This window comes from Phacochoerus africanus, chromosome 7 (genome assembly GCF_016906955.1).
Source record: "Phacochoerus africanus isolate WHEZ1 chromosome 7, ROS_Pafr_v1, whole genome shotgun sequence".
In the NCBI taxonomy this organism is placed as follows: Eukaryota; Metazoa; Chordata; class Mammalia; order Artiodactyla; family Suidae; genus Phacochoerus; species Phacochoerus africanus.
In genome coordinates, this window is record NC_062550.1 from 102,818,515 (window position 1) to 102,830,252 (window position 11,738).

The following is an 11,738-nucleotide window of genomic DNA, read 5'->3' on the forward strand; positions in this document are numbered from 1 at the left end:
AGGTGGTCCTTACTCCTCAAAAGCCCATACGAACCAAATCCTCACAGAAACCCCTAGAGTGGTGCATAATTACACCTGTAATTATTCTAAAGAGTATGCCTTTTTCATCCTACAGAAAAAGGAAGGTATGTAGCTCCTGGGGACAGGCCTCTCCACTTTTTTTCAAAGAGGCTCTTAATGAGGACAGCTATGCAGAGGAGGGAAGAACTTAGACTCAGGACCCCAGGGCTGGTCCTTTCCAGGGAGGCTGCCACACTTGTCACTTTTGTGAAACCATTAACGTAAGTAGCCCAAGCTCATATAACTTGGCTTCTAAGAGGGAATCAAACTCTAAAAGATGAATGTCACTGTGTTAAAAGCATGGTGGGTGAGAATTAATGAAGTTATAACAAGGGAGGTGTGTCAGCCACAGATTTATCAGAGTCCCTTAAGGGTAAACTTTGTCCTTTCTCAATTTTATGAAGGTGCCTGTGTGAGCAAAAATACACCCCTCGCCTATTATAAACAGCTGCACCATTAAGGGCATTTTAAACAAGTGCTTTTAGGGCACCGAACAGCAACAAAGAGATTAGGAAGACAAAATGCTCCGAAATGCTGGAGTCCAAAATGCTGTCGCTATTTCAGAAGTACAGCAGTGGGGGATTCAGTGTGACTGTAGGGGCACATAAGCTCTGAAAAACTAAGTGCAGCTGATGAGATGACGGAAATTAATAATATGCAATAACTCAGCTTCCCTTCCCTAAAATGCAGCATACTTATCTGAGAAAACAACTAAGAGACAGATGGCTGGCAAGCAATTTTCCCTATGGCATTTGTACACGTCCGTTCAGTGCGTGTATTTGGGTCATTTGCTAGGATAAATCCCATGTGACAGGCTCCATGGGGGTGAAGGCAAAGTGGTCCACGCAGCTTCATCTAATTTTAATTTCCATTTACGGCTAAGAGAAGTACTTGTTCAAAGAGCAAAATGAACCTGCTCCGCATAACTTGGATTACACCATCAAAACTTGGCGAGAAAATAAAATGCCCTCTGAAATATTTCACAAACTATCAGCTGTATCCACTGGCCTTTTTTTCAGTGCATGGTCAACTGGGAAAGGACGCAGAGTAAACGACTGCTCTTCGATACGCTGGCTTCTTCCAACAAAGACCTGACGAGACAAACTTTGATGCAGAGCAAACCTCTCCCTTATTTGCTTTGATTTTAACATAATTCTTCCTAAACAGGCTTTTACTAAACACCAGACATGGCTTCAGTGGTGGAACATACTAGAATTTTAAGATAACAACCCCAGATTGGTCCAAGTCTATCAGAGAGAACTTTTTCAGAGAGAACTTAGAGGGACTGATCATACCACGAGGGAATCATACGCCAGGTCAAAAACTCACAACGACAAGAAGAAAAGACCAAGTAAAAGGTACTTTCAGTACCTTAAAAAAAAAAAAAAAAGTCTTTTTAAAAAAACTTGTCAACATGCCTTAACTCCTCTAGTCCTCCATTTCAAATACTGTTAATCAAAATCTTTATGACTTTCAGGGGAAAAAAATCTCAACGAGTGTCTCTATAAAAACCGAGATTTACATTCGTACCTAAACAAGTAACTAAGTTAGAAGCGTGATTAACAAGAGCTTGGAGTGGTTTTGATTTCAAGAGCAGAGATTCCTGCTGTGGCCTTGCTTCTCCAAGTTTCACATAATTACTGCATACCACTAACTAAGACACCTAATATCTATGTTAATAATGATTATGATTGGATTTAATAACTGCAAAACGGGCAGTCAGGAAAACAATTTTCAAAGCAGCCACCATCCCACTTCCAAATTTCAAAAACTCAATTTTTTTTTTTTAACCAAGGCCTAATTTTACTCACACAAGCATAAAAAGATGCAGTCATTGCATTATCTTCTTCTCTGTTATCTGCCATAAAGAGCATGCGATCTATTAGATGATATGGACGAGATTGAATCAGACTATGAAACAACAGTTTGTGTTTACTTCTGTTGCTCTGAAGTAAACTGACTCAGCAAAGCCTAACAGGACATTTAAAGAGGACGAAGGGACAATGATGCAGTGTTATTATCCTCAACAAGTATGTCAGAGGGCAGAGAATCTGGGGTCAGCAAGTTTTTTCCACTGACCTCAACACCAAATCTCTCCAGAAAATTAGATGGTCCTTCAGGAAGTCTCATGCAACATGACTTAAAATTTGCCACAAGCTACATATTTATAATTCCAATGTTACTCTAACCACAGTTTAAGATTCAATTCAGTCGTTACTGGACTGAAGGCAAGGGGAAAGAGGAAGAAGCTGAAACCCTATATGCTTTTGCATTAGATATGGTGAATTCTACTCTTCTAGTGTTTGCTTCATCACATCATAGCCATATTCTTAAGTTGAGCACAGAAACACTTGTAAAATATTATGTTTTACCATAGGGAAATGGATTTTGCTGTAAGAAAGTTTCGCATTACCATTTAATCTCAACCAAGCAACATCAAACACTGAAAGTAATTACATATATAGTTTATAAAGTCAACTTGATCACTATATTTAAAAGAAATGATAACTTGGAGAAGTACCACAGCAATAATGTTTAAGCTAAAGCAAGAGAAAGCCCTCCTAGAGTAAATGCCAGATTCTCCAGCTAAAGTGCAGTCTTGATTTAGTTAAGCAAGTCAAGCGTAAGAACCATCTCCTTCCCTGAGTTGCTCTTTCACTTCCAGCCCTGTCTTCTCCTTCTAGAAACATATTTCACCAAAGCTCCTGGGCAGGGGGGTGGGGGTAGCAGAATCCACAGATGCAGTTTAATCACAGCTTTACACTTGAGTCTGGGTGCTTTGAAATGGAGTGGCAGAAATAAACACATTATCAGCATCATCCAGTTTCCACCCGACTCCCCAGCTCTTTTCTCCCTTCTCACTCTAGAGAATTCCAAACAGTGAGACAGAAAGTTTTATCTGGAACGTCACAATTTCCAGGGCACCTTGACACAATCACCTAAACATGCTGTGCAGACAGCAAATAGGCTCCATGCTCCTATGAATACCCATTTCACAATTTTGGGGATGCACGAAAATCGAGTTTGGTAAGATTCCACACTCACAAGAGGATGTAATTGTATGTGCAATTCTGCTAAGAAAAGTAGAGTAAATACACTTTTCAAGTTGTGGCGAAGTATAATTTATATGCACAGGCCTTCAAAATCCTACCCATATATGTTGTCTGTATATCATATATCGAGCATGCGATCAATGAGATGATATGGGAACGTCATCACATTAAATTCATCCCACACATCTAGGTATACAAGTCAGGCATTCTGACACCCCATTCAATCTATATAGCAGATAAAAAACTTACAATAACTGCCAACCATCAAAACACAACTAACTTACCATTACACTCACACCATTTGGCCCGAGTTACACCACCAACACTTCTGAATGGTGATTAAAGTAAATAAGTTTTAAGACTATAAAAAAAAGTACATGCAAATACAGTTTAGTTCCAGCTTTAACCTTTAGGAGAGTTTCTTCTGACATGTGCCTTTTAAAGAACTGGACAGCAACAAAGAAGTGCTACCCCAGGAATGCTTCTACCATGGTTACAATACTACAGTAAGTTACTTTTTTATAAGCTCTAAAGTATTGGTTTAAAGGCTTACTCTTCACACCGTCTCCAACAGAGGCAGTAACTGCCCAGAATCTTCCCCAAGTTCACTTTAGTGGCCACCCATCTTTGGAAGCAAGAGCTTTTTCTGCCAATGCCCTAGGAATAGCAGGTGCACAGTTACACAAAATTGGAGGAAACAGAAGCAGCTCGCCACACTTACATACAGACCATTTATTTCTCAGCCTGTAACGTAACTGCTGAAATCTGGACACTGCTTAAAAGTCGCGGAAGAGTTTATGTAGAACGGTGGCTACCCTATCAGCTGGTCTCTGACAGACACTACATAAAATGCATGAAGAAGGATGTGCTGGATGTTCTTGCCCTATTATCAGGGGATTTCCTCCCAGACGTGTGGGAGTGCAGCAAGCCCCGCTGACTTAAGACATACATCCACGGACACGCTTTTAGCTGGAGAGGGAGCCCATCAGAGGATACAGACTATGGGTGATCACCAGCAGGAGAAGAGTCTGCCTTCATCTCCCCTCACCATCAACCGCTTTGCTTAAGTTCACTCACTGCCTTGCCCTGACCCTGGGGATCCATTCACTTTCCGTCGCCCAGAGAGGCTGCTGAAAAGCTGTCAAAGTAAATCTGTGCTCACTTTTTGGATGGTTTAATTTCAATGAAGCATGAAACACCCCAGGACGGTTAATAAGTTTAGCCAGGCATGCTGTTCTCCCTAATATATTTTAATTATGCATCTGTTTTCATTATAATCAGCTTAAGTCACCGGAAAGGCACAAATCGGAATTTTCCCTAATGGCTCTTGGAGCTTTCCGTCAGTGTCTAAACACTAACAACGTTTAAATAGGTAGAGGCAAGAGCACCACGGTTGACATTTTCCAGAAATCGATTCAGTTTCTTTGACAACACAGTTCAGGTCTCATTAGCCACCCAAACTAACCCAAGTGCAGAGGGGACAACTGGAGTCTCTAGGGGCGTCTTCTTCCCCAATTAGCACAAAAGAATCGCTGAGGTCTCGTGTAAAACTCCCCAGCAGAAATGAAAGCCCAGGCTTTTATCAAGGGCTACTCCATCGATTGGTGAGGGAGGCAGGGGAGCCGGAGAGACGAGCAGCAGCAGTATCCTGGCTCAAAGTAAAGTACACCCTACGTCAAAAGGGAAAGTTGAAGCAGAGGGCGAGCTCTCCACTATTTTGGCAACTGTCAAGCGTGTTTTAACCTCGGTAAATAAAAGTGTCCCATCAATAAAAGGAAACGTTACAGGGAAGATCTATTAGGGGGCGGGAAACAGCTTCCTTCCAGGACGGACGTAAAATCGCTCAAGGTGCTTTTGCTGCACCAAGGAATACCTACGAATTTTTTTTAAATAGTTCATTAAACAGTTTCCCCAATTGCTGCGATTTCCGCTAAGAAACTTAAGCGCCTGCCACCAGCCGGGAAGCACGGGAGAGGAACCTCCCGTGCGGCAAACTAGGAACCCAAACTCCCTCAGCCCGCCCAGGGCGCCCGCGTCCCCAGGGTTTGCTGGAGGTGTGGATGTTTACGCGTCTCCTAAACCTTCAGGTGCTGGACTAGTTCCTCCAAAACCCACTCCGAGCCTTCAAGCGGGCAGCTTCAGAGCCTCCGCGGAGTCACTCTCACCCCCTTACCTGTCATCATAGCAGAAATCCGCACTCAGGGTGTTGAGATACAAGGCGAGCCCCAGAGCGCTGCTCACCAACTCTGCAATCATCTCTCCACTGCCTTCCCTCCGGCTCGGCTCCCAGCGCGAGGGCAGCAGCGGCAACAAAAAACAGAAGCATCAATCCCCACCTTCCGCCGCCTTCTCCTCCCAGCTTCACTTTTCCCTCGCTTGCAGTCCCTCCCTTCCTCCCTCGGGTCCTTCCGATCCACCGCTCTCCTGCTCCTCCTCCTCGCGCCCGTCTCCGCAGCTCCTCCGTCCTCCCTGGGTGCGGGCTCACGCCGCGCTCCCCATGCCTGGCGCCGGCGAGCGGCGAGCGGCGTTCGGGCTCCGCGCCCCCCGGCGGATGCACAGGGCTGGTCCTTTGCGCGGCTCGCGCCCCCGCCCTAACCCATGGCCGTGCGGGGCGCCCTAGGTGAGGACTGGGTCTCGGAGGAGGTGGAAGAGTGCGGGATGGGGGCAGAGGGACCGGACCGAGCCGGGCTCTGGGACCTGCTGGAGGAAGAGAGCGCGAGAAGGGCGGGTGGGAGGGACAAGGCGAACCGCCTCCCCTCGCCGCCTCCCGGGCGCACAGCTCCGGGGCCGCTTGGGCAGACTCTGGCCGCCACGGCGGCTGCAGCTCATTCACTCTTTAATAGGTCCCTCCCGGCCGCAGCCCCTTCTCCAGTGAAGTGAGAAGGGGTGGCTGGAGACTCCCGAAGCTCCCGCGTGGGGTTCTCGGCGCTGCCCCCCGCGCCTGCGTGGCCAACCCTCCATCCCGGGTTCGTTCAGCCGCGGTCTCCACCCAGATCCGCCCACAGGGTTCCGCCCACATCACCCCCTGGGCTGGAGGCTCCTCCCACCTCCCCCCCCCCCCCCCCCCCCCCCCCCGCCGCGGCCGGAGGCTCCTCCTCCCCATCGCCCGCCCTCCCCTTGTGGCGTTCACCTTAGATTTCACTCTGGGCAGCCCCGGGGACCCAAGGGCAACCGCTGGCAAACAACGCCGAGCGGCAGCTGGAGTGCGCCCTGGGCGGGGGCGCCAGAGCAGACGAGAGACCGAGGAGGACGCCGTCGCTCGCTCGCCCTGCCGCTGCCTGGCGGCGCCTGGCACCCGCCGAATCTCAACCCCAGCTCTGGGTGTGCCAAGCTCTGCCAGGCGTAAGTCCGGTCCGCCGGGGAGACTTCTGGAGCCCGGGAGAGGAAGAACAGGTTTGGCGAGTGCTCTAACCTCGGTTGCCACCAACACACCTTCACAGTGCGGGAGCCGAAATGGGGTGGGGGTGGGGGCGGAGAGCTGGAGGGGCATCTCAGGAGCGAGAAATTTCACCTCCGAGCCTACCGCTGTCCCGAATGTCAACGGAAAGACGTCTGGGGAGGGAATTGTTCCCGCAGGCAGGTTGAAGAGAAAGGACCCCCAGAGAGGAAAGAAAGACTCGCGCGCACACGCAAAACGCACCCCACAGTTGCGAGGGCTTCCTGCGGTTTCGAGGGGATTGTCAGGTTAACCCCGAGAACACAGAGAAGAAACGCCTCCGCAGCCTCGTACTGCGGTCTCCTTGAACCCGAGAAGGTGGGAACTTAATGCCCTTTCCTTGCCGCCTGGACTCAGGACTAGATGGAAGGCGTCCAGCATGATGAAATGAGTAGAAGAATGGTCTGTGTGGAACGGGCCCTGGGTCCTAAAGTTGCAAGACCAAAGAGGACCGTGGGCTGCCTGCCACACCTCCCGGCGCGGCCGCCTTCTGGCTGGACCTGTGGATCCCTTGGACCACGATGAACACTACTGCAGCGCCCCCTGCTGCCTGGAAGCCGCGATGCATGGAAAACAGACCTGCGAGGGCGCCTACTCCCCCAAAACACAGCTGTCACTGCTCCAGAGGCAGCCCGTAACTAGCAAACTCTCCAAATCGGCGGTAAGAAATTGAGTCCCCTGGATGTGGGGCCATGGCTGAAAAGCAAGTCCCGTGATCTGGGTGTCTGGAAAACAAAGCTCCACCTTGTCCTGGTTTCACAAGGACATCTATGTATGCAGATGAAATGATGAATATTTATTGTACCATTGCACTGTGGCCCAGTTTTGTGCCCTGGGAAAAACAAACAGAAACGCACATACGAAGAAATTGTATCATTAAAGGCAGGGCTGATCTTTGGCTTTTTTAAACCACATAACCTCTGCTCACTGTCAAAAACGTTTTTAAAATCCTGTCATCCAGCCCAAGTTCCCGTTTCCCTCCACTGCACTTACATCTTGATACTGGATCCTAAGACACTGGAGGAAGGGACCCTCTCTAGAATCCCGTTCCTGACTTTGAGTCCCCACTCTGCTGCTTACTGAGTGACCTTTGGCCAGTCACTTAACCTTTTTGCGCCTCAGTTTTCTCACCTATGAAACAGGGATGCAGACAATACCTATCTATGCATGCTGTTATTATGAAGATGAAAGTAGTTAACATACGTAAAGCACCCAGAAGGGTCCTCATGGCAACAGAAGCGTTAGGTGCTGCTATTATTATCTTCAACTTCACCTTACCCTTTAGGTTGTTAACTAAAACCTAGATGTTTACCTCCCAAACTAACCCATCCCATCCACACTGCTCCAATCCGAGTCCAAGCTACTCCTGTCTCCTGTGTGGACTAAAGCGGAAGCCCTCTAAGGGGCTTCTAGGCTTCTCTTGCAATTTCCACCCTTCCCCAGTCATAACTTAAGGTCTTAGACAGATTCTTTAGAAACCCTACAATATCCCTGCCAAAAAATGTTCAATGCCATCCTGTTATACCTCGATTATTATCAAATAATTTGACTATGCTCAAATCCTTACACGGCCACCCTTCATTTGGCCCTGACTGCCTCTCTCCCATCTCACTGTTCTCCAGCAAGACAGACATCTGCTCCTCCAGAATTTACACTCCCCCCACCCCACCCACCCCTACCCCTGCACAAAATGCTTTCTCACCCTACCTTCTCCAGCTCCTTCTCAGCATTCATACCTTAGTTCAAATGCCATCACCTAGAAAACGTCCCCAGCCCACACTTTATAAAGGAGCCTTCCTTCCCAGCAATCTCTAGCCCATCAGGCTGCATTATTTTCCTAATAGTCTGCCATCACCACCAGAATAGCAGCTCCAAGAGGGTGGGGAACGTATCAGGATGGTTTTCCATATGATACCCCACACCTATAAACATCTGGACAGGTATGCTGAGACCAGCTCAGCAGGTGAGGGCTGAAGAATGGGTGCTGAGAAACTCAAGAAAAAAGTTAACATAAAACAAGACATAAAGACATTTATCTCAACCAAAGGTGGAAACCGGGGGACCCAAGGTCTCAGGGACCAAGAGGGTGGCCTCAAGAAACCACTCTGCTTTGATTTTGCTCCTTAGGATTATGTCAAGTGAGGAGGGGGCTATAGGTGCAAGATGTAATTTTTTAAATTATTTTAAAAGTCACATAGCTGGTAGATGGCTAAGCTTTTATTCTGACCTTTAGGCATTTAACAATCATTAGCATTTGAGGAAGTTTGGCTTTCTATGCTTGGCATCTAGGGGCTCACCATTGTGCTTCTGCAAAAGGCATGCCTATCTTCAGCAACCCTGCGTGCCTAGGTTTGCACCTCGTTCTCCTTGCTGATGCCAACCCTGCTAACAACCACTCATAAACCCCCTGGGGCCACAAGGTTCCTCTTCCTCTTAAGAATAAGAGGACATATCATGCTGTGCCAACGGCGTGCCAATCTGCACAGGTCCTGTGTGCCTAGATCAACCAACGCATTATGTCCTCATTCAGCTGACCCTATGAGTAACGTGTGCCTTTAGGTCTTTGTTCTTAAGCTTAAGTCATTCACCAGCACTGAGACTGTTTTTCAAGCAGGAAGATGGGGTAAAGTAAAGCAGGACAAGATGAAGATTTCAGCATAGAAAGTAGAAGCAGAGAGGCTAAGAAAAGATGGTAGAAACATGTCTTCCGACACAGGTAGAAGGGAAAAAAAAGTTGACAGGGACTGAACAAATAATTGTGCTCAGCAGAAATTGTGTAACAACTGAAAATCCATAAAGTTTCATCACCAAAGACTAGGATAAACTGATTTGTCGATGTTAAGGATAGTGAAGAGAGAGTTCCCACTGTGGCTCAGCAGTAATGAACCTGACCAGCATCCATGAGAATACAGGTTTGACCCCTGGCCTCGCTCAGTGGGTTAAGGATCCCACATTGCTGTGGCTGTGGCTTAGGCTGGCAGCGATAGCTCTGATTCCACCCCTGACCTGAGAATGTCCATATGCCACACATGTGGCCTTAAAAAGAAAATAATAAAAAAAAAATGAAATAAAGGTAGTGAAAAATTAACCAAAGAGAGCGAGGAAGGAAGTCAAAACTTCTTAGGAATGCATGGACTCTGCAGGAAAGCAGTGGTCGTGGGAGTCACAGACAGCTCTCTTCCATAATTAAGAGGACTCAGAGGCATAAAAGTATTCGAGAGGTTGGGGTTCAGCCAGCTAAAAGCTTGTAAGCATTTTCCAGAGCTACCTCCATTTTCAAGGCTCCAACCGTTTTAAAGAACCATTTTCTCAAGTCCTTCCCCAACCCCCTCCCTTTCTCCTCACCCCCACCTCCTCTGAATTAGAAGCCCGGGAGACTGTGAGAAATGCCACAAAGTGGCACGTCTTGCCATCCCTGATGAATGGAAGGCTGAAAATCCAGCTGGGTTTGAGAAATCTAGTTGCTTTTAACACATTTTCCTACTATAATTTAACACGGGCCTCAAGAGTCTTCCAGGGCATGAAGCCCTGGTCTCTTCCAGACGGCTCTCCACGGGCTGAGAAGCAGCCCCTGCCCGTGTTTTCCACCTTCCTGGAACCACTTGGGGGTGGGGGCAGAGGGGATCAGGCTGAAGATGTAAAGATGTCATCACTGCGCTTGGACATCTTTTCAAATCCGAAGCCACTGCCTTGTAATTTACTACGGTGTCCTCCCCACGGTGAACTGGCCGCCTGGGCTCTGAATATAGACGTCCATTCTATTTAAAGCGACTGCTGCTCTCCACCGACGAAGAAAATGAGGCTGTTTGGCTTGCGTTTTCCACCTTAGACACAAGACTGGCCAAAAAAGGGCGAAGCCTTTGTTCTGCCCACGTGGATCCTGCACATCTGCTACCTCGCCACTGCCTCCGTGAATTATTTTTTATCGTTGCCCGACCTCCCCTGCATTTGTTCTGCATTCCCAACCCTTTGTCGCATAATTCATACCTTCGCAGTGCCAGTTCCTCAGGGTAAAGCTTTCCTTATTTGCCTACGATATTTTTAGTTTATTGTGCAATACCGTCTTCCCTTTGGGTGTTGCATAAATATTAACTAAAAATCCACATCTGGTCTTGGTTGTCATTTCTAGTTGTCCTAATATAACTTCTCTTTGAACGATTCATTTGGAAAGTGTGCCAAGGGTGAAATGGGGCACATAAGTTCTCCTGCTCCCTAGAATGCCTTTTAAAGTGCCCACAGATTGGGTTATTTATGAAGAGAAGATTTGCACCTCTTCCTTGCACCCTCAGTTTTCAAACTGTACCAGGCCAACGGAATGACCATCTCCCAGATGTTTTGTGAAAAGGTATCCAGAAAGCTCCTGCTCAAAATCTTACCAGATTGACTAGGAAGCAGAAAAACACCAGCCCAGCAGGTGAAGCTGCCTGTTAAGGGAAGTCTCGGCTGGAGGACTCATAAGCTCTGGGCTTTGCTCAGGAAGTAACCCCGCAGGAGAAAAACGGCAGAGTGTGGAAGAAACGTGGATCAGGGAGCTGAAAGAGGCGCCCAGGCTGCTGGGTTAACGAATGACAGTAACGGCACTGGCTACACATGTCACCTTTAGATGCTTCCTGGTCCCTTAAAATGCTGCCCTGTAAACACTGTAAATCTAACATCATTGTATCCCAAAACCTGTGATCCATTAGGAATATAATCAGGACAATGCAGCCATGCAAAGGGATCCTGTCACCTCTGTCCCAAACCCAGGGCTGTTAAGAACCAGCCGCTACTAAAATAAAAACCTCCTAATCTCTCCATCTCCCAACTTCCAAGGCAGAGGATGTGGGGGCGGAGGAGGAGGGTAGAAATAACGTGTTAATAACCAGATATGGATGATTGCAGAGATGTTGAGACGAAGGATAGAATTCAGAAACTCAATCAAGAAAAGCAAGGACAAGCTCCTTCGTAGACTCTCTCTAAATGCTTTCACCTGCACTGGTCTAAACGGTGATCCAAAATATTCTAACCACTTGAAAACGGCACAGAATTTGGAGCAGAAGAGTTTTGCTGTGCCTCAGATTCTGTAAAATAAAAGATAAACCATAGAAAGAGGATGAGTTCTGCTGTGCGCCTGAAGTCAGTTTACTAGTTGTTCATGTTGATGTTTAGCCCAGCATGGACCCTCGGATGCCAGCATTGTCCCCTGGAAC

General features: G+C 47.5%; 1 protein-coding gene across 5 annotated transcripts in view; it reads right to left on the reverse strand.

Annotated features, from left to right (window-relative positions):
- The window catches only part of TMTC2 (transmembrane O-mannosyltransferase targeting cadherins 2), a 415,894-nt gene extending 409,709 nt beyond the window's left edge, over nt 1-6,185 (reverse strand). For 2 of the 5 annotated variants that reach the window (XM_047788345.1, XM_047788347.1), the window contains exon 1: nt 5,287-6,185. In XM_047788345.1, the coding sequence (XP_047644301.1) occupies nt 5,287-5,369 (83 nt within the window). In that variant the 5' untranslated portion in view covers nt 5,370-6,185. The remainder of the gene's footprint in view (nt 1-5,286) is intronic. The other 3 variants (XM_047788343.1, XM_047788346.1, XM_047788342.1) reach the window with 2 other exon arrangements.
- Between the last annotated feature and the right edge of the window lie 5,553 nt (nt 6,186-11,738).